Source organism: Phocoena sinus, chromosome 3, assembly GCF_008692025.1.
Source record: "Phocoena sinus isolate mPhoSin1 chromosome 3, mPhoSin1.pri, whole genome shotgun sequence".
NCBI lineage: Eukaryota > Metazoa > Chordata > Mammalia > Artiodactyla > Phocoenidae > Phocoena > Phocoena sinus.
This window is the reverse complement of record NC_045765.1, coordinates 19,100,978-19,123,081: the sequence shown is the minus strand read 5'-3', so window position 1 is coordinate 19,123,081 and position 22,104 is coordinate 19,100,978. Positions and strand designations below refer to the sequence as shown.

General features: G+C 44.3%; 1 protein-coding gene across 1 annotated transcript; it reads right to left on the bottom strand.

The window, feature by feature from the left end:
- Positions 1–1,461: 1,461 nt before the first annotated feature.
- Positions 1,462–4,051, bottom strand: LOC116751782 (transmembrane emp24 domain-containing protein 9-like). The gene is made up of 5 exons (XM_032628105.1): positions 3,794–4,051; positions 3,270–3,370; positions 2,812–2,937; positions 2,098–2,244; positions 1,462–1,972 (listed from the first exon to the last, which is right to left on the bottom strand). Exons 2-5 carry the CDS (start codon positions 3,336–3,338, stop codon positions 1,823–1,825), a joined length of 492 nt encoding a protein of 163 aa, XP_032483996.1. The 5' UTR covers positions 3,339–3,370; positions 3,794–4,051; the 3' UTR covers positions 1,462–1,822.
- Between the last annotated feature and the right edge of the window lie 18,053 nt (positions 4,052–22,104).

Here is a 22,104-nt window from a genome sequence, read left to right as displayed (position 1 = left end):
ACTCTCTTCTACTGTGTGTGTGCAGCTCTCCCATATACTCACTGTTGCTCTTTTGTGACTTGTTTCCCTATTGAAGTGTCAGGATAAGGTCTCAACTCTGTGGGTAGAGGACAGGGTCCCTCTGGAAAGGGTGGTCATTCTGGGGTTAATCACTGGGGAAGAGGCAAGTCCTAGACATGAAATCATAAATTAGAAAGCAGCCTCTCTGAAGTTGGGATTTTGCTATAGTGGCCTTCTTTCGGCTTCCCCAAATAGCCATGTTCTTTTTTGTTTTAGGGCTTCTGTATGTGCTATTCCCTCTAGCCAGAACATTCTTCCCCCAGCTAACTCCTATCCTCTGTCTCAGTTCTAAAAAGCAGCCTTCCATTACTACCTAGATTAGGCCAGGACTCCTGACATATTGCCCTTAGCCCATGCCCTTCTCCTCAGAAGCATGCATCACCCTACGTCTTGTTCAACATTCTGCCTCATTTGGTGTCATACCACAGGTTCCATGGGCAAGAGTGTGCCCACCTGGGTCTTGTGCTTCTCCTGCAGCAGAGAGCAGAGCACCCTCCCCACCCCCACCCCCAGCTTCAGATAAGGGAAGTGACCCTAAGGTCATATTCTCTGGTTAGAGGTTACTCTCCAGTGGTCCCAGCCCCCAGCCTTCAGTTAAGTCTCACTTATACTTTCTGAGGCTAATTGTGGCCAGACACACCAGTAAGCAGCACCCCTGAGGCTTGCAGTCATCCCTCAGGAGTATCCTAGGGGAGGGTGCATCTATCACAGAGGCCAGGGCTTTCACAGCTGCCCCACCCTATGGGGAGTCTCCCTCATTGATATTCCTGACATTGACAATTTGGACTTGATTTTATTGAGGGTGCCAACCAGTGAATTTCCTTATAACAGAAAATGTCAAATTCATGTGAGAGATGGCTATAATCCAACAGGGCAACCAACATAGGGCTTGGTAAAATGTGGACTAGATCAGGCAGAAGCAATGGGGGGTATCTACCCCTGTGTGCACTTGTGAAGGTTGAGTTACAGGAGATGCTGAATGTAATGGAAACATTGACTTGGAATCTTTAGGCATCTCCTGAAAGGATTAGCCAATGGCATCATAAAAAGAGAAAGAGGTCAACTGAAAAATAGCAGGACGACAGAGGTGCCCATCAGACTTCTTGAAGAACCCAGCAGTCCAGGTGATTGGAATAGGATAGTACATGAGCCTGACCAGAGCCCAGAGAGAGAGAAGGCGGGTTGAGCACAGGATCACCACCAACATTCAGGTTACCCAAAAGATGGGCCCAAATTGGACTTTTCTGGAAAAGGTTCCACATGTTGCTAAGGCTTCTGGGGTAAAAGTATTCTTCACCTCAACCATTTTGAGATCAGTCCCCCACTAATGCATGCAGGGCCTCAAATATTAACATCTGATTGGACACATATAATGAATTGCAGAGTAGGAGGCAATAAATATTTAGGTCAGAAAATTTGATAGTTATAATATATATTCACTCTTAGTTCACCCATCCTGTTTAACGTGGGGGTTGGGGTAACACTCACCCCGCTCCTGCTCAGTCTCACAGAGCAGCAAAGGAGCCTACAGCTCCTCCCACCCACATGTCTCCAGCTTGAAACCCATCCTCTCCCAAGTCCTGGCTCAGAAACCAGTTTAAAGAGGTCCTCTGTCCCCCCCACCCCACACACCAGTAACAAGGAAGTCCCTCAGGGTTGGGAGGGGTGGGAGAAGGCAGGAGACAGACCAGGCCAGGCCACTTCCCATTATTCAGCAGAAGGGGAATGAGTGGGGGCTAAGCCTCTGGTCTCTGGGGCTCATCTACACCAACTTCTTGGCTTTAAAGAAGCTCTTGAGGTGCTGCATCTGCCAGATGCCAGTGGCCACAAGGATGAAGGTCTGCAGAATGAACCACCACAGCACCCGTTGGTTGGTGCTCTCGCTGGTCTGCCGGAAGCGCTCCTCTCGCCACTGTGGGAGGGGAGAACAGGAAGGTGTGGCTAGAACTGAATTGACCCCCAGGGGAAGAGCTGAAAGAGCCACTCCCTGGGAGGTTACACATCCACTGTCCCAACTGGCCCAGCCCAGCCCCTCACCCTCTGGTACTCCTGCTCCTTCTGGATCTTCTCCACTTGCTCCACCAGCTGCTGTATGCGCAGATGCAGCAGGGTCAGCTTGTCATTGGCTACAAGTTCTGTATAATCATTGGTGTGTTCACCCAACTGCATGTCCAAGTGAATGGCCTGGGGAGCAGAGGAGCCAAGGGTGGGGTCAGGGAGCTCAGCTCCACGTACCTGCCAGAAACCCAGCTTCCACACACCAGTCTGGGCCTGACTGAACTGAGCAGTTCAGTGCCTCACACGCATTGATGTGAGGACTAGCTCTGCTCCAGGTGCCAAAACACCAGATCAAGGCCCTGCTTGCATGGAATTCCATGTCCAAAAGACAGAAGGGACAGAACAAAATGTGCAGAACAAAATGCGTATGACTCAGTGTTTGAGACAAGCAGCTCCTAGGAGTTCCATGTCAGTGGGAGGTGGTAATGAAGAGCCTGGGAGCATTCAGCTGCTGGACAGCTCTGAATTTTACATTATGAAGCTTGGTCTTTATTCTAGGGATGGCAGGGAGCCGAGGGATGATTTTAAGTCAGAGTGACTCCCTCCTGGGTCCCCTCTCATTCTTCAGGACCTGTCCTCTGTATGCTTACTTCATGGAAAGCCCAGCCCTCCTCAAGAGGCACCGCCTACTGAACCCTTTTCACCCAAGGGACTGAGATGTTAAGGGTTGGTGACTTTCCCCTCCATACTCACCAGCTTGCCATCATAGAAGAGGGCGAACCGGATGGACTCGAGGTGAAGGCAGATCTGGTGCTCTCCGGGAGACTGAGAAGTGAAGGTAAAGCTGCCCCGAGGGCCGTACTGACGAGCCAGCAGATTCTAGAGGAAACAGCCTCTGTGAGCACAGAGAAGCTGACCAGAAACCTGCTTCTAGGAGAGGAACTCTGGGGGTATCCCAGGTTCTGATCCCCACAGGCCAGACCAGTAGGGAGGGTGTGAGAAAATGGCATCAGTTTGGGCTTGAAAATCTCAGATCCCAGCACTGCTAGTACACAATACTCTACAGACTGCAAAGAGCATGGCCTTTCTTGAGCCTTCCTGCCTGTGAGGAGATGAGCTCTCCTCTGAGAAATGGAGGACTAGGGAGGACAAGACAATGACGCTGGAGACGTGGGGGTGGGAGGGCTGCAGGGAGTCAAGGCCTACCTCACCTTGTTCTCGGGGTCCTTCACGAACACGAACAAATTGATCCACTGCGGGGAGGGCTGGTACTTTTCCATAGCAGGGTCGTATAGCTCGGTCTTGTAGTTACCTAATGGGGAGGCAGCCTGAATGCATCCCCATCCACACTCACGACCAAGAGCCCGCCCAGGACCTCCAGGAGTCACGGGGGACGGGGGGAGGAACAGGAAGATCCGGGTGTCTGATTGCGGGGCTTGACCACAACCCTCTGCCTCTCTCCTTCCCTCTCCTGCCCCGCTTTTCTGCTGTCATCCGGGTCTGGATCAGACTTGCCTCCTCGGCGCCCCCCAACTCCGGCACAGGCAACGGAGAGCATGCTTTGCCCACACTGCTGTCCACCCATTTCCCACCCGTGCCTACCCCCGGCAGCAGAGGGGAGGTATGGGCCTGAGCTGATCCCGCGGGGCCTCATCCCCATTCCCTCTCAGGACTCTGGGTGCGGGGAGGGCAAGGCCGGGACTCTGGGTGCGGGGAAGGCATGGCTCGGGCGCACCTATGACCACTGTGCCATCGGGGATCTCCTGTATGAAGCACTTCTCCTCCAGCTCGCTGACCTTGAGGTAGAACGCGCCTCCGCCGCCTGTGAGCGCCAGCAGCTGCCCCAGCAGCAGCGGCAGGGCCAGTTCGGCTGCCCTCGCTCGGCCCCATCCCCGCCCGGGGCCGGCCCCGGGCCCAGCGCCTTGCGTCCCGCAGGCCCCCGCCACCTTCCCAGCCGAGTCCGAGGGTGTCTTTGCTGGGCCTGCGAGACTGCAAACTCGGGCACGGACTACAAATCCCAGGAGGCCCCGCGCGGACTCGCGTTGCGGAGGGGCCACGCGAGCTCCCACCCCACTAGCGGGGCGCTGCCCAGCGCTTTCCTTGCCCCGCCTCGCTTAATGCGCGCAGAAACCCAAGGAGGCGGGTTCTCTTAGTCCCATCTTGCTGATGTGGTAACAGCCTCAGAGAGAAGAAGGAAGGGACTAGCCCTCTGAAACTTGCAGGAGCGGCTGCCTGAGATGGGTGTTGAGAGTGTGGGCAGGTCCAGGCATGATCTGGACCTGAACCTCGAGGAGGTTAGAAGTGATGGTGAGACAGAATGAGAACTGCAGGGAAGCCCTGTGGGGTTCAGAGGCTGACGTAGTAGTTCAGGAAAGGAACGGAGAAATGTCCCTTTTATGGAAGGGGTAAGTTTGACTCAAGCTCTGAAGGATGGTTTAAAATCTCCCTGAGCAGTGACGGAGCAAGAACAATTTAGGTAGAGAGACCTAGAATTGCCTAACAGCAGTAGGCCAGTTAAGGGACTAGGGGAAGAAAGTTTATGGGCACATGGAGGGAGGAGGTAAGTTGGGCCGAATCACTGAGGGAGCAGGAGCTGCCAGGCCAACTTGCACAGGTGGGACTCTTCATCCAGTGGGACCAAAAGAAAAGACTGTGAGTGAGCCTGGAGGGTGAAAGAAGGCAGGAATGCAACTGGAAAAGGAAAGGGAATACACAACTGAAAGGTGTGGGAGGGTGGGGCCAGCATGACAAGACGGGGACCCAGGAATAGCAAATCTCAGGAATTCCGAAGCTCACGGTGCTCTGAGTAGGGCAGCGTATACTCAAACGTCAATATAAAGCAGTAGCCCTTCCCAGGTGGTGGGATGAAGTCCTCCACCATCTAGAGCCTGATGATAATAGATGCTCATTGGTTTATTCAGTAATATAAAATGATGATGAAAATAATAATACTTTTTATTCTTCTGTGCCAGCCACTGTTCTAAGCACTTTTAAATGTATTAACTAAATTAATATTTTAAAAACTCTATAAGGTAGACTCTAATAGGATTCCAGTTTAACAGTTGGGGAAGCAGTGGCAAAGAGAGGTTGAATAATAACTTGCCCAAGGTCATCCAGTGATAAGCGGCAGGCATTTGCTCACACAAACTCTGGGCATGACTTTACGATACATGTTGGACATGAATATGAGTAAAACCTGTCTCCTGTCCTCTAAGAGACCACTGAAAAGCAAAGGAGCAATGTCAATACAGTGTTTTAAGATTAATAATATGTTTTAGCTACCAGAAATTGTCCCCTCACTTCATCAGTGTGGCCCATTGATAATTCTAGGGGAATGTTTTTATTCCTTCACTGGGAATGATCTTTAAACGAAAATGACAGATGCAGGTGTTAACAAAGGCAGACACTTTAGAAAGGTCAATTAAGACAACAGCTGAAAAGCATCTGTTGGATTTGGGAACTAGCTGTTCATCAAGGGCATTCACCAGGAGCTGGGAGCAGGGGTGATGACTCAGGGCTTGGGAGGCAGGATGAGGTGCTGTCCACGGTCCTGAATCTTGATTGCCTGTACCACCGCCTGCAATAAGGGACTGGTTTTGTTGTTGTTGTTTTGCGGTACGCAGGCCTCTCACTGTTGTGGCCTCTCCCGTTGCGGAGCACAGGCTCCGGACGCACAGGCTCAGCGGCCATGGCTCACGGGCCCAGCCGCTCCGCGGCATGTGGGATCTTCCTGGACCGGGGCACGAACCCGTGTCCCCTGCATCGGCAGGCGGACTCTCAACCACTGTGCCACCAGGGAAGCCCTTGTTGTTGTTTTACATATAAATTTTCCAATCCCTCATGAACCAATACTTTTGTAAAAAAGAATAAAATATGAAACTGATTATGGGCTTGAATGTCACATCAATGTTAAATTTCTATAAAAGTTTCTAAGCGCTCAATTTCTGTGCTTATCTCATTGCAGACCTATAGCAAACACTCATGGACCAGCACTGGCCCACAGTGAGTAGCACTGTTTCATAGCCAGTGATCAGACTGCACACGGAAATCCCCTAAAGGGACAAAAGTGAAAAATTATTAGGGCCTGCAGTGACATGCATGTAAGGAGATAGTGCAGCAGTGACTTTACAGCAAGATTTCAAAGCCAAGACCCCAGATGTTGGGAAGGATGAGATGGTTCCCAAGTAGAAAAAGTACTGTGTTGATGATAAAATCTGATTCTGAGTGATGACAGGGCTGAGAATATAAGAGCAGAGAGCCCACCATTCTGGGGTTCTCCCACTTGACAGTGATCTCATTCCACACTGTCTGCCAAGACCACTGAACCTGGGTGCCATTTGTGAGATTTAAAGAAGACATTGGGGAACTGCATCTATTTGCCCTATCTGAGGTTCCCCTAAGATCGAAGACTCTGTCAGGCCTCTACTACATGCTGTTCCCTTTCTAAGGGATGTCCTGAACCCCCATTGCTGCCCTCTTTTCCACTTGCCTAATTCCTATTCACCCTTTCAAGACTCAAGTGCAGCATCCCTCTTTTAGGTGTTTCCTGCCCTGGGCTCCTTGGGACCTTGTGTTAACCATGTTGAATTATAATTGTCCATTCACATGCAAGTCTCTTGGGGCTGATAGCTGGAAGAGATGAAGACAGGTTTCTGCCACATATATTTATCTCTGTGCTCCCCAAAGCCTAGCGAAAATCTAGGAACAGTATGATTGTGCAGTGGATGTTTGGTTAGAGAAAGGGAAGAGAGAGGAAGGAGAAAAAGTAGAGGGGAGTATGGAGGGAAAGGGGGGGATAGAGAGAGGAAAAAGGAAGAGAAGTTGGAAGAAAAAAGAGAGAGAAAGAAGAAAGCAACGATGAAGGAGGTTGGAGAGAAAGAAGGAAGAAGAGTAATGGTGAGTCATAAGCCAAAATCTCCATACCTTGTGCCTGGCCTTTCTTATGATGTCCCCTCCTCATTATTCCCATTAGGCATCTCGAACTAGGGATGGTGGGGGTGGAGATACCTCATGGTTAGAATGTTCTTGCACATAAAATCAGAGCTTCCATGTGCAATTCTGCTCTGGTGCTGGGCGGATTCTGTTGGTGTGCTGGTGACCTCCACATCATCCCCAGGACACCACCATGCCAGTGTTCCTTCCTCTGGTCCACTGGTCTCTGCATTCTTCTTCCTCCCTGGCATGTAGAAAAATATTCCTTGTGACCATCTCCACAAAGGAATTTCCTATGAAAGTTCTTTTCCCTGTGCTTTCTTTCCCAGGACACCTAGGCACTGAAGGGTGTGTATGTGCTGAATCCAGGGATATCAAGAACAGTATCACGCTGGACCTGGAACCAACCACTGTTCCTGATTCATGCACCACCCCCACCACCCACCCCCACACAGGCTGACACTTATCCCTCTGACAGAATTCTTCCACTCCTGGTGAGTTTTCTCAGAGTTTTCTCACTGTCTCTCTTTCCAGTCCATCTCTCTTCAGGGTTTCAGGCAGTCCATCCCACAGGTCTGTGCCTGGCTTGGTCCTCCAACCCTCCTTCACTGCAGGGGTTCCCATAAGGAGGGCAAATCAAAGGGAATGGATGGGCTGTTCCTCAGTCCCTGAGAATCAGGAAGCCATTGATCCCAGGACTCAGAGGACCTCTAGAGGTAATGTGGCCAAATGCAACATACCAGTGCACTTAAGACTCAGCTCTACCCCAGCCAAAATACCGTTATACTTTCCCACAGTAAAATGTTTGCAGCATCCTCAAAGGTCTCCACTGTCTTCCAAACATCTTTTCTGGATGAGTAAAGAAATGCACAGACTTGGTTGAGGCACCAGGACTCCTCTCTGGGCTCAGTTTTCACCAAAGGTGAATCCTCTCCCCTCATGCCTGAGGTTGTATAGATGAACCTGGACAAGGGATGCAGCTTTCTCAGACATCTTTTATTTATCATCACCCTTTCTATCAAGTTCCCGAACTGGTAACCACTTCTGCCCTTGAATGAAGACTTTCTCTCCAGTCTTCCATGCAAATGGGAAACCTCATTCTTTTGGTTCAAAGACCATTCATTGTATAGAATGAGATAGAACCCAGGGAAAGAGGAGGGTAGGGGACATGATGGGGAGACCAAGGTGGAGGGAAGAGAGAAGAGGAAGATGGCAAATCCAGACAGTGACACTTCCTTACTTCCCCTTTCTTCCCCTTTCCTCTCCACTATTTCCTCCCTTCTTTTCCGTAGCGCCTCCCTCCTCCCTTTTTCTCTCTGATTTTAAAAGGCAACTTTTACTATTATTCAGGCATGGTGAGGCCAAAAGATCAGGAGATGATTACTATTAAAAAGATAGTTTGGGGACTTCCCTGGTGGTCCAGTGGTTAATACTCTGCACTTCCACTGCAGGGGGTGCAAGTTTGATCCCTGGTTGGGGAACTAAGATCCCACATGCCGCAGGGCATGGCCAAAAAAGAAAGAAAGAAAAGATAGTTTTTTACTCACAGTTCCCAAGCAGACTGGGTACACCAAGTCATGCAGGGCCACATGGGGAAACACCAGTGTTGGTCAGGAGGCAGAGGAGTGAGGGGAAAGCATGGATAAAAGCCTTTATTATGGTGTTCATGGGAAGGAGTGGGTGATTGGTTAGTTTGAATAATTTCAGCAGGCTCTGTGCTGTTGGGGCTGTCATGGGTTATCTGGTACCTGACCCTGAGGTGGTTCGGGCAGGAGGAATATTGGCTTGTTGCGTGAGAGTTCAATAAAGATGGTGGTTGGGGGCAGGGGGGTATGGGCTTTGGATTGGTTGGTTTACATATGAAAGGTACCCTCTCAGGTGAGTCCTTTGCTATCTCTAAGAACTAACCCTGGGAAGGGTAGTGAGGCCCCAGATGCCTAGGAACACAGAATATAAGAAAATATAGTTAATACACTCCTCAACCAGAGTCTGCACCACTGGGTCTCCAAAAGATCATGGCAGCATTCTCATCCCACCTACATTGAGGGTTTTACAAGTCAGGAGATGGGGAACAGGGTGGAACAGGTGAGGAGAAAGGTGGGTCACAGCCCTGCCTTCTCTTGGACTGGGGCGGAGCAGATTGGGGCCAAGGTTAAGAGGAAAGTAAGACAATTAGGTTTCTACTGCTGCCACTGCCAGGATACTGCTGCACTCAATCTGGCAAGTCCCAGCCATGTTTCTGGCTTTGAAGAACAGGTTCAAATGACCTAAGGTATGTCCTGGTCTCCATCCTTCCCCATCCACATCCCCAAAACTAAGATTCGGGATTCTGTACTGGCTCTGTCATTAGTTGACTGTATGACCTTGTACCTTACTTCCCTTCTCCGGTCCTCATGTTTTCCTGCCCCTACAGCTGCTCCAGATGAGGGCTCAGCCCCCTTGCTCCTGGTCCATGTTGCTGAACTCTCTGCCTCTCAGGGGGTTGTGTCAATCACTCCAGCTTACAGGTGCCAACTGTGTGAATATTTGTTGGTTGAATGGGCACTGCCACCACTGGAGAGGAGGAAGAGAACACCAGGACTGCTCCCTGAGTGTGGGAGAGGTGGCGCTGGTGTTTGCTTCCTGAGATTGGAGTCTCTTCATGAGGGAGCTTCTAACTTAAGGATATGTGGATGGAATCAAAGTGAAGTAAGTTCTTCAGTTACCATCAACACTGTGATGTCATTTGATCTCCAATTTCCCTGTTCCCCTGAATGTATGTCAAGAATAAACTCCAGGGCTTCCCTGGTGGCACGGTGGTTGAGAATCTGCCTGCCATTGCAGGGCACACGGGTTCGAGCCCTGGTCTGGGAAGATCCCACATGCCGCGGAGCAACTAGGCCCGTGAGCCACAACTACTGATCCTGCGCGTCTGGAGCCTGTGTTCTGCAACAAGAGAGGCCACGATAGTGAGAGCCCTGCGCACCACGATGAAGAGTGGCCCCCGCTTGCCGCAACTAGAGAAAGCCCTCGCACAGAAACGAAGACCCAACACAGCCAAAAAAATATACAAAAATAAATAAATTAATTAAAAAAAAAGAATAAACTCCATACCTGTGTCCCAAATTACACACAAACACACACACATTGGGTATACATTCATATTCTCCTACTGCTGCTTTCTTTCCTTTCCCTGTATTATTTAATCCCTCACGAACTTTTCCCCTGTTACTGTTCAGACTCCCATCTCTGAGTGTTCTCAAAGCTGTGGCCCTGGATTTAGGAAAACTGTTTGGGACATGGAACCCATGTCTGCTTTGACTATGTCCAATGCTCAGTGGGGGAGATTTCCAACAAGACTGGTAAAGGTCTAGATAGAAATTATTCTCTTTTTCTCCACTGCCACAGAAAGAGAATGGGCCAACAGTTGTCTACTTCTTACCATTCCAGTTCTCAATGTGGCGATTCTGACTTAAAGAACTCAGAGGAAACGAATGGAACAGACAAGACAGTGTGTCAGACAAAAAGCACACAGCCTGGTGTCAGCATAGCTTGGGAAATATGACATGTGTGAGATGTAGAGATATCCCTTTCCTCATCTCACAAGATATAGGAAAGCAAAGAACTTCCTGTAAAAGGGCTTTAGCAAAACCCAAATTTTAAGGCAATGACACCATTTGAAAACATCTAACTGGGCTTCCCTGGTGGCACAGTGGTTAGAGTCCGCCTGCTGATGCAGGGGACACGGGTTCGTGCCCCGGTCCGGGAGGATCCCACATGCCGCGGAGCGGCTAGGCCCATGAGCCATGGCCGCTGAGCCTGCGCGTCCGGAGCCTGTGCTCCACAACAGGAAAGGCCACAACAGTGAGAGGCCTGCGTACCGCAAAAACAACAACAACAACCAAAAAACCCATCTAACCATGGAAAAAGACTGAAAGCTTTCTTTCTAAAATCAGGAACGGGACTTCCCTGGTGGTCCAGTGACTAAGACTCTGTGCTCCCAATGCAGGGGGCCCAGGTTTGATCCCTGGTCAGGGAACTAGATCCCACATGCCTCAAGTAAAAGTTCACATGCTGCAACTAAGAGTTTGCATGCCGCAACGAAAAGATCCCACACGCGGCAACGAAGATCCTGCATGCCGCAGCTAAGACCCAATGCAGCCAAATAAATAAATATTTTTTAAAAATCAAGAACAAGGCAAAACCTTGTTTTGTCTACTCTCACCACTCCTATTCAACAACACCAGAAGATGTAACAACTGCAATAAGGCTGGAAGAAGAAATAAAAAGCATGCAGATTGGAAAGGAAAAAAGTAAAACTGTTCCTATTTGTAGATAATATGATTGTCTATATAGAAAATCTCAAGGAATCCACAGAAACCTCCTAGAACTAATAAATGAGTTTAGCAATTTGCAGGATATACGAGCAACACATACAAATCAAGTACATTCCTATGTATTAATAATAAACATAAAGAAACCAAACTTTAAAATGTAATACCATTTACAGTCATGCCAAAGAAAACGAATTACTCAGGTAAGATGTAAACAAAGCATGTACAGAATCTGTTTGCCAAAAACTACAAATCCTGATGAAAGGAATCAAAGACGACTCAAATAAATGTAGGGACATACTGTGTTTATGTATTGGAACACTCAACATAGTAAAGATGGCAATTCTCTCCAAATTAATATTCAGGTTTAACACAATTCCTATCAATATCCCAGCAAGAATTTTATAAATATAGGCAAGATTATTCTAAAATTTATACGGAGAGGCAAAGGAACTAGCATAACTAAAACATTTTTGAGGAAGAAGAATAAAGTGGCAGAAATAAGTCTGCCCAATTTCAAGACATTATACATAGTAATCAAGTAATCACGATTATAGTAATCAAGGCTGTGTGGTATTGGTAAAAGGATAGACAAATAGCTCAGTGGGGCAGAATAGAGAACCCAGAAATAGACCAATACAAGACAATCTGATTTTTGACAAAGATGCAAAGCAATTCGATGGAAGAAAGATATCTTTTTTTAAAAAAGGACATTATTTTTAGAGCAGTTTTAGGTTCACAACAAAATTGAACTGAAAGTACAGAGAGTTCCTGTATACCGCTTGCCCAGCACATGCACAGTCTCCCTACTATCAACATCCTGTGCAAAAGTAGTACATTTGTTAAAATCAACTAACCTACATTGATACACCATTATCATCTACAGTCCATAGTTTACATTATACATCACTATTGGTGTTATACATTTTATAGTTTTGGACAAATGTATGATGACATGTATCCACCATTATAGTATCATGCAGAATAGTTGCAATGCCCCAAGAATCCTCTGTGCTTTGCCTATTTATTCCTCCCTCCCCCGTGCCCCCAAGGTCACTCCTAGCAACCACTGATCTTTTCATTGTCTCCACAGTTTTCCCTTTTCCAGAATGGCAAATAGTTAGCATCATACAGTGTGTGGCCTTTTCAGTTTGGCTTCTTTCACTTAGTAATATGCATTTAAGTTCCTTCATGTCTTTTCATGGCTTGATAGCTCATTTTCTTTTAGTGCTGAATAATATTATATTGTCTGCATGTACCACACCTTATCCATTTATCTACTGAAGGACAACTTGGTTGCTTCCAAGTTTGGGCAATTTTGAATAAAGCCACTATAAACATCTGTGTTCATGTTTTGTGTGGACATAAGTTTTCACCTCCTTTGGGTAAATAACAAGGAACATGATTGCTGGATCATATGGTAAGAGTATGTTTCGTTTTGTAAGGCACTGCCAAGCTGTATTCCAAAGTGGCTGTACCACTTTGCATTCCTATCAGCAGTGAATGAGAGTTCCTGTTGCACAACATCCTCATCTGCATTTGGTGTTGTCGGAGTTCTAGATTTTGGCCATTCTAATAGGTGTGTGGTGGTATTTCGTTGTTTTAATTTGAAATTCCCTAATGACTTATGACAATGAGTGTGTTTTCATGCGTTTATTTGTCATCTGTATATCTTCTTTGTCAAAGTGTCTGTCCAGGACTTTTGCCCATTTTTAAATTGGGTGGTTCATTTTCTTATTGTTGGATTTCAAGAGTTTTGTGTTTATTTTGGATAACAGCCCTTTCTCAGATGTCTTTGGCAAAGATTTTCTCCCAACATGTGGCTTGACTTCTCATTCTCTTGAAGATAGCCTGTTCAACAAGTGATGCTACAGCAATTTGCCACCCATAGACAAAAAAGAAAAAGAAAGAAAAGAAAAGAAAAAAGCCTTGACCTGTCTCACACCTTACACAAAAATTAACTTAAAATAGGACTTCTCTGTTGGCGCAGTGGTTAAGAATGTGCCTGCCAATGCAAGGGACATGGGTTCGATCCCTGGCCCAGAAAGATCCCACATGCAGCAGAGCAACTGAGCCCATGTGCTACAAATGCTGAGCCTGCGCTCTAGAACCCAAGAGCCACAACTACTGAAGCCCACGCACCTAGAGCCCGTGCTCTGCAACAAGAGAAACCACCACAATGAGAAGCCCGCGCACCGCAATGTGCTTGCTACAACTAGAGAAAGCCCGTGTAAAGCAACAAAGACCCAACACAGCCAAAAATAAAAACAAATAAATAAATAAATTTATTTTTAAAATTAACTTAAAATAGACCACAGATTTAAATATAAAATGTAAAACCATAGACTTTTAGAAAAAAAGAATAGGAGAAAATCTTTGGGGTCTAGTGTTAGGGGTAAAGAGTTCTTAGACTTGACACCAAACTCATAAAAGAAAAAACTGATAACTTGAACTTCATCAAAATTTTGACATTTTGCTCTGTAAAAAACCTTGTTAACAGAATGAAAAGACAAGCTACAAACTGGCAGAAAATATTTGCAAACCACATGTTTGACAAAGGTCTACTATATAGAATATGTAAAGAACTTCCATCACTCGAAAGTAAAAATTCAGGGCTTCCCTGGTGGCGCAGTGGTTGAGAGTCCGCCTGCTGATGCAGGGGACACGCGTTCGTGCCCCGGTCGGGGAGGATCCCACATGCCGCGGAGTGGCTGGGCCCGTGAGCCATGGCCACTGAGCCTGCGCGTCCGGAGCCTGTGCTCCGCAACGGGAGAGGCCACAACAGTGAGAGGCCCGCGTACCGCAAAAAACAAACAAACAAACAAAAGTAAAAATTCAAATAGAAAATGGGCAAAAGACATGAAGAGACATCTAATTAAAGAGGATATAAAGATGCAAATGAATGCATGGAAAGGTTTTCAACATCAGCCATTAGAGAAATGCAAATTAAAACCACAATGAAGATGAGACTCAAACCCAGCTGCACCTCAGATTGGGACTTGAACCCACAATCACTGACTTAGGAGGGGACTCAAACCCACTGTCTTTTAAAGGAAACCACACATCTAGTCTCAGGACTTATTAAAGCTCAGGTTGTTTTGTCTCGGCACAGAAAGAATTCAGCAGGAGGCAAAGAAACAGGCAAAGAGTAAGTTTATTAGCATAGGATGCTTGTGAGAGCTACAAGCTGGCAGGCAAGGGAACGCAGCCCTGAGAACAAAGAGGGCTACATTTTTATAATGAAACGAAAAGTGGGGAGGGGAGAAGACCACCTTCTTCCTCATTTTTGGGTAGACGTCAAGGCTTACATTATGAGTTCTTCCTTTAACCCTCTATCGTCTAACTGGGACTGTCATGGTGCTATTTAAATCTTATGTATATTAGCAAAAGGGTGGTGACATACTAAAATATGGTAATTCATCTCAGGTCTCGGCATAACGTTCCCTTTCCCCTATTTTCCCTAGTTTTTCACCTCTCACCTATATTGCTGTAGTAGCTATGTGCAGAAATGCTACTCTTCAAGGACCATTAACTCCCTGACTTCATGTAACAAGATTCAGACTCCATAACTATTGAACAAGATTCAGACTCCATAACTATTGTCTTGTATCTTAACTATGAGTATTTGTGGCTTGAGTGGGTCTAGGGCTTGAATGCACCTGGTCTTCCTTCAAGGTAGAGTAGATTATTACTGGGTTACTTGATTTTTTTCTTGAGTGCTCATTAGCTTACAACAGTCTCCCAAACACCCTTAAAATTCCTTTTCTGTCTTTAATCCCCCAGTGGAATTTCTAAACTATTTAATTATCCTACTCTATCCTTATCAAAGTATCATCACAAACATATCAGAATGGCTAAAGTAAAAAATAGTGACAACAACAAATGTCGGTGACAATGTGGAAAAACTGGATCACTTATACATTGCTGGTGGGAATGTAAAATGGTAGTCACTCTGGAAAAGAGTTTATCAGTTTCTTTAAAAACTTAGCATTCAGCTACCATAAGACCCAGCAATTACTCACCTAGGCATTTGTTCCAGAGAAATGAAGACTTATGTTCATACAAAAACCAGTACATCAGATTTCTGTGGTGGTGCAGTGGTTAAGAATCCGCCTGCCAATGCAGGGGACACGGGTTCGAACCCCGGTCCGGGAAGATCCCACATGCCGTGGAGCAACTAAGCCAGTGCGCCACAACTACTGAGCCTGCGTTCTGGAGCCCACGAGCCACAACTATTGAGGCCATGTGCTGCAACTACTGAAGCCCTTGTGGCCTAGAGCCTGTGCTCTGCAACAAGAGAAGCTGCTGCACTGAGTAGCCCACTCACCGCAACAAACAGTAGCCCCCGCTTGCCCAACTAGAGAAACCCGCTCACAGCAACGAAGTCCCAACACAGCCAAAAATAAAATATAAACAAATAAATAAAGTTAGAAAAAAAAACTGTACATAAATGTTTATTGCGTCTTTATTTGTAATGGAAATAAAAGTAAGCTGGAAACAACCCAAATGTTCGTCAGTGGCTAAACTGTGGAGCATCATAGGATGGCTACTACTTAATGGTTACTTTTTCTTTCCCTTTTTAAAAAAAATTTATTATTTTTAACTAAAAGTCAAATTGGGGTAAGATTGACATATAACATGACATTATGCTATTTTTAAAATAATGAAATGAGAATACTTTTCATACATTCATGTAATAATACTTATTGATCATCTATTAGGTACTAGACATTGTTTCATAGCAGGATACACAGCACTAAGAAGACAAACTCTGTTCCCATGGACTTATATTTTACCGCTAGAGTAGGGGAAGATAACTGATAAACAAGTATCTGAATAAAATAAGAAAATATCAGGGGGAAATACTTGCTTTAGTAAAAATAAAACAGAATGTTGTGACTGAGAGTGACTGGCATGGGGGGTCTCTGGGTTGGGAAAGCCTCTCTGAGATGGCATTTAAGCTGAGCTTTGAACATCAGGAAGAATTCATCACGTCAGGATCTGGGAAAAGAACATTCCAGAAGAGAGACAACCTACATTTTGTATCAAAGTTAGGAAAACAAATTGAATTTTATTTTGTTTATTTTTTTATACAGCAGGTTCTTATTAGTCATCAATTTTATACACATCAGTGTATACGTGTCAATCCCAATCGCCCAATTCATCACACCACCACACCAACGCCCCTGCTGCTTTGCCCCCTTGGTGTCCATATGTTTGTTCTCTACATCTGTGTCTCAGTTTCTGCCCTGCAAACCGGTTCATCTGTACCATTTTTCTAGGTTCCACATGTATGCATTAATATATGATATTTTTTTTCTCTTTCTGACTTACTTCACTCTGTATGACAGTCTGTAGATCCATCCACGTCTCAACAAATGACCCAATTTTGTTCCTTTTTATGGCTGAGTAATATTCTATTTTATATATGTACCACATCTTCTTTACCCATACATCTGTCGATGGGCATTTAGGTTGCTTCCATGACTTGGCTATTGTAAATAGTGCTGCAATGAACATTGGGGTGCACGTGTCTTTTTGAATTATGGTTTTCTTTGGGTATATGCCCAGTAGTGGGATTGCTGGATCATATGGTAATTCTATTTTTAGTTTTTTAAGGAACCTCCATACTGTTCTCCATAATGGCTGTATCAATTTACATTCCCTCCAACAGTGAGAGAGGGTTCCCTTTTCTCCACACCCTCTCCAGCATTTGTTGTTTGTAGATTTTCTGATGATGCCCATTCTAACTGGTGTGAGGTGATACCTCATTGTAGTTTTGATTTGCATTTCTCTAATAATTAGTGATGGTGAGCAGCTTTTCATGCGCTTTTTGGCCGTCTGCATGTCTTCTTTGGAGAAATGTCTATTTAGGTCTTCTGCCCATTTTTTTTTTTAAAAGCGGTATGCGGGCCTCTCACTGCTGTGGCCTCTCCCGTTGCGGAGCACAGGCTCCGGACGCGCAGGCTCAGCGGCCATGGCTCACGGGCCCAGCCACTCCACGGCATGTGGGATCTTCCCGGACCGGGGCACGTTCCTGTGTCCTCTGCATTGGCAGGTGGACTCTCAACCACTGCACCACCAGGGAAGCCCTGCTGGAAGATTTTTAAACACAGTTTCAATTTCATTACTTGTGATTTGTCTGTTCATATTTTCTATTTCTTCCTGGTTCAGTCTTGGAAGGTTATACCTTTCTAAGAATTTGTCCATTTCTTCCAGGTTGTCCATTTTATTGGCATAGAGCTGCGTGTAGTAGTCTCTTAAGATGCTTTGTATTTCTGCGGTGTCTGTTGTAACTTCCCCTTTTTCATTTCTAATTTTATTGATTTAAGCCCTCTCCCTCTTTTTCTTGATGAGTCTGGCTAATGATTTATCAATTTTGTTTATCTTCTCAAAGAACCAGCTTTTAGTTTTATTCATCTTTGCTATTTTTTTGTTTCTATTTCATTTATTTCTGCTCTGATCTTTATGATTTCTTTCCTTCTGCTAACTTTGGGTTTTGTTTGTTCTTCTTCCTCTAGTTCCTTTAGGTGTAAGGTTAGATTGTTTATTTGAGATTTTTCTTGTTTCTTGAGGTAGGCTTGTATAGCTATAAACTTCCCTCTTAGAACAGCTTTTGTTGCATCCCATAGGTTTTGGATCGTAGTGCTTTCCTTGTCATTTGTCTCTAGGTATTTTTTTATTTCCGCTTAGATTTCTTCAGTGATCTCTTGGTTATTTACTAACGTATTGTTTAGCCTCCATGTGTTTGTGTTTTTTACATTTTTTTTCCCTTTAATTCATTTCTAATCTCATAGCATTGTGGTCAGAAAAGATGGTTGATATGATTTCAATTTTCTTAAATTTACTGAGGTTTGATTTGTGACCCTAGATGTGATCTATCCTGGAGAATGTTCCGTGTGCACTTGAGAAGAAAGTGTAATCTGCAGTTTTTGGATGGAATGTCCTATAAATATCAGTTAAATCTACCTGGTCTATTGTGTCATTTAAAGCTTGTGTTTCCTTATTTATTTTCATTTTGGATGATCTGTTCATTGGTGTAAGTGAGGTGTTAACCTCTTCCAGTATTATTGTGTTACTGTCGATTTCCTGTTTTACAGCTGTTAGCAGTTGCCTTATGTATTGAGGTGCTCCTATGTTGGGTGCATATATATTTATAATTGTTATATCTTCTTCTTGGATTGATCCCTTCATCATTATGTCGTGTCCTTCCTTGTCTCTTGTACCATACTTTATTTTAACGACTATTTTATCTGATATGAGTATTGCTACTCCAGATTTCTTTTGATTTCCATTTGCATGGAATATCTTTTTCCATCCCCTCACTTTCAGTCTGCATGTGTCCCTAGGTCTGAAGTGGGTCTCTTGTAGACAGCATATATATGGGTCTTGTTTTGTATCCGTTCAGCAAGCCTGTGTCTTTTGGTTGGAGTATTTAATCCATTCACGTTTAAGGTAATTATTGATATGTATGTTCCTATGACCATTTTCTTAATTGTTTGGGGTTTGATTTTGTAGGTCATTTTCTTCTCTTGTGTTTCCCACTTAGAGAAGTTCCTTTAGCATTTGTTGTAGAGCTGGTTTGGTGGTGCTGAACTCTCTTAGCTTTTGTTTGTCTGTAAAGCTTTTGATTTCTCCATTGAATCTGAATGAGATCTTTGCCAGGTAGAATAATCTTGGTTGTAGGTTCTTCCCTTTCAGCACTTTAAGTATATCATGCCACTCCCTTCTGGCTTGTAAAGTTTCTGCTGAGAAATCAGCTGTTAACCTTATGGGAGTTCCCCTGTATGTTATTTGTCATTTTTCCCTTGCTGCTTTCAATAATTTTTCTTTGTCTTTAATTTTTGCCCGTTTGATTACTATGTGTCTCGGCATGTTTTTCCTTGGCTTTATTCTGTATGGGACTCTCTGAGCTTCCTGGACTTGGGTGGCTATTTCCTTTCCCATGTTAGGGAAATTTTCGATTATAATCTCTTCAAATATTTTCTTGGGTCCTTGCTCTCTCTCTTCTCCTTCTGGGACCCCTATAATGTGAATGTTGTTGTGTTTAACGTTGTCCCAGAGGTCTCTTAGGCTGTCTTCATTTCTTTTCATTTTTTTTTCTTTATTCTGTTTCACAGCAGTGAATTCCACCATTCGGTCTTCCAGGCCACTTATCCGTTCTTCTGCCTCAGTTATTCTGCTATTGATTCCTTCTAGTGTAATTTTAATTTCAGTTATTGTATTGTTCATCTCTGTTTGTTTGTTCTTTAATTCTTCTTGGTCTTTTTTAATTTTTTTTTTTTTTTTTTTTGCAGTACACGGGCCTCTCACTGTTGTGGCCTCTCCTGTTGGGGAGCACAGGCTCCAGACACACAGGCTCAGCGGCCATAGCTCATGGGCCCAGCTGCTCCGTGGCACGTGGGATCTTCCTGGACCAGGGCACAAACCCGTGTCCCCTGCATCGGCAGGTGGACTCTCAACCACTGCGCCACCAGGGAAGCCCTTCTTGGTCTTTTTTAAACATTTCTTGTGTCTACTCGATCTTTGCCTCCATTCTTTTTCCGAGGCCCTGGATCATCTTCACTATCATTATTCTGAATTATTTTTCTGGAAGGTTGCCTATCTCCACTTCATTTAGTTGTTTTACTCAGGTTTTATCTTGTTCCTTCATTTGGTACATAGCCTTTTCATCTTGTCTGTCTTTCTGTGAATGTGGTTTTTGTTCCACAGGCTGCAGAATTATAGTTCTTCTTGCTTCTGCTCAGCATTGATTTTTAAAATCCAAGATTTATTTCTTCTGCTAGTGTTGGAGGGTCTCCTGCAGAGGCCGGGGGTGGCTGTGGCTCACTGTGAGGACAGGGACAGTGGAAGCCCCCCTTTTTCCCCCAATATAATATGGTAAAATACACATAACATAAAAGTTAGTCTCACCCATTTCAAGGTGTACAGTTTAGTAGTGTTTAAGTACATTTATATTGTTATGAAACTATAATCACTATCTCCAGAACTCTTTTCATCTTGCAAAACTGAAACCCTATACCCATTAAATAACAGCTTTCCATTCCCTGCCCCCCATAACCCTTCAGGGTTTCCATTCTACTTTCTGTCTCTATGAATTTGACTACTCTAAGAATCTTATGTTAATGACATAATACAGTATTTGTCTTTGTGATTGGTTTATTTCACTTAGCATAACATCCTCAAGGTCTGTCCATGTTGTAGCATATGTCAGAATTTCCTTCCTCTTAAAGGCTGATTATTTCATTGTATGTATATACCACATTTTGCTTATCCATCCGTCAATGGATACTTGAATTTCCACATTAAAGCTATTGCTGTTATGAATATGAGTGTAAAAAGTATCTTTTTAAGACCCTGCTTTCAATTCTTTTGAGTATATACCCAGAAGTGGAATTGCTGGATCATATGGTAGTTCTGGTTTTTAGTTTTTTGAGTAACCACCATACTGTTCTCCACAACAGCTGTACCATTTTACATTCCCATCAGCAGTGCACAAGGGTTCCAATTTCTCTACATCCTTTCAACATTCGTTTTCTGCTTTTTGGTACTAGTCATCCTAATGGATGTGAGGTACTATCTCACTGTAGTTTTGATTTGCATTTCCTTGTTAATTAGTTACGTTGAGAATCTTTTCATATGCTTATTGACTGTTTGTATATCTTTTTGGAGAAATGTCTGTTCAAGTCCTTTACTATTTTCGAATTGAGTTGTTTGTTTTTTTGTTGTTGTTAAGTTTTAGGGGTTCTCTATATTTTCCAGATATTAATCCCCTGTCTAATATATCATTTGCAAATATTTTCTCCCATTCCGTGGGTTGCCTTTTTACTTTGCTGATCGTTTCCTTTGATGCACATTTAAAAAATTTATTCATGAAGTCCAATTTGTCTATTTTTTCTTTTGTTTCTTGTGCCTTAGGTGTCATATCCAAAACACCATTGCCAAATACAATGTCATGAAGTTTTTGCCCTATGTTTTCTTCTAAGGGTTTTATAGTTTTAGACCTTATATTTAGGTCATGAGTCCATTTTGAGCTAATTTTGTATATGGTGGCAAGGGTTAAACTTCATTCTTTTGTATGTGGATAACCAATTTTCCCACAATTTTTTGAAGACTGAATGGTCTTGGCACCCTTGTTGAAAATCATTTGACCATATATGTGAGGGTTTATTTCTGCACTCTCTATTTGGTTCCATTGACCTACATGTCTGTACTTTATGCCAGTACCACACTGTTTTGATTACTGTAGCTTTGTAGTAAGTTTTGAAATCAAGAACTTGATTCTTCTTTTTCAAGATTGTTTTGCCTATTTTGGGTCCCTTGATATTCCATATGAATTTTAGGATGGGTTTCTCTATTTGTGCAAAAATAAATCATTGGGCTTTTGATAGGAATTGCATTAAATCTGTAGCTTGCTTTGGGTAGTAACAACGTCATAAAAATATTTATTCTTCCAATCCATGAACATAGGAGGTTTTTCTATTTATTTATGTCTTCTACAATTTCTTTCAGAATTTTTTGCAGTTTTCATAGTACAAGTCTTTCATCTCCTCGGTTAAGTTTATTCCTAAGGCTTTTTTTAATACTATTGTAAATGGAATTTATTATTAATTAATTAATTTAGCTTTTGCCTGCATTGGGTCTTCATTGCTGTGCATGGGCTTTGTCTAGTTGTGGTGAGCGGGGCTACTCTTCGTTGTGGTGTGTGGGCTTCTCATTGTGCTGTCTTCTCTTGTTGCAGAGCACAGGCTCTAGGTGTGAGGGCTTCAATAGTTGCGGCACATGGGCTCAGTTGTTGTGG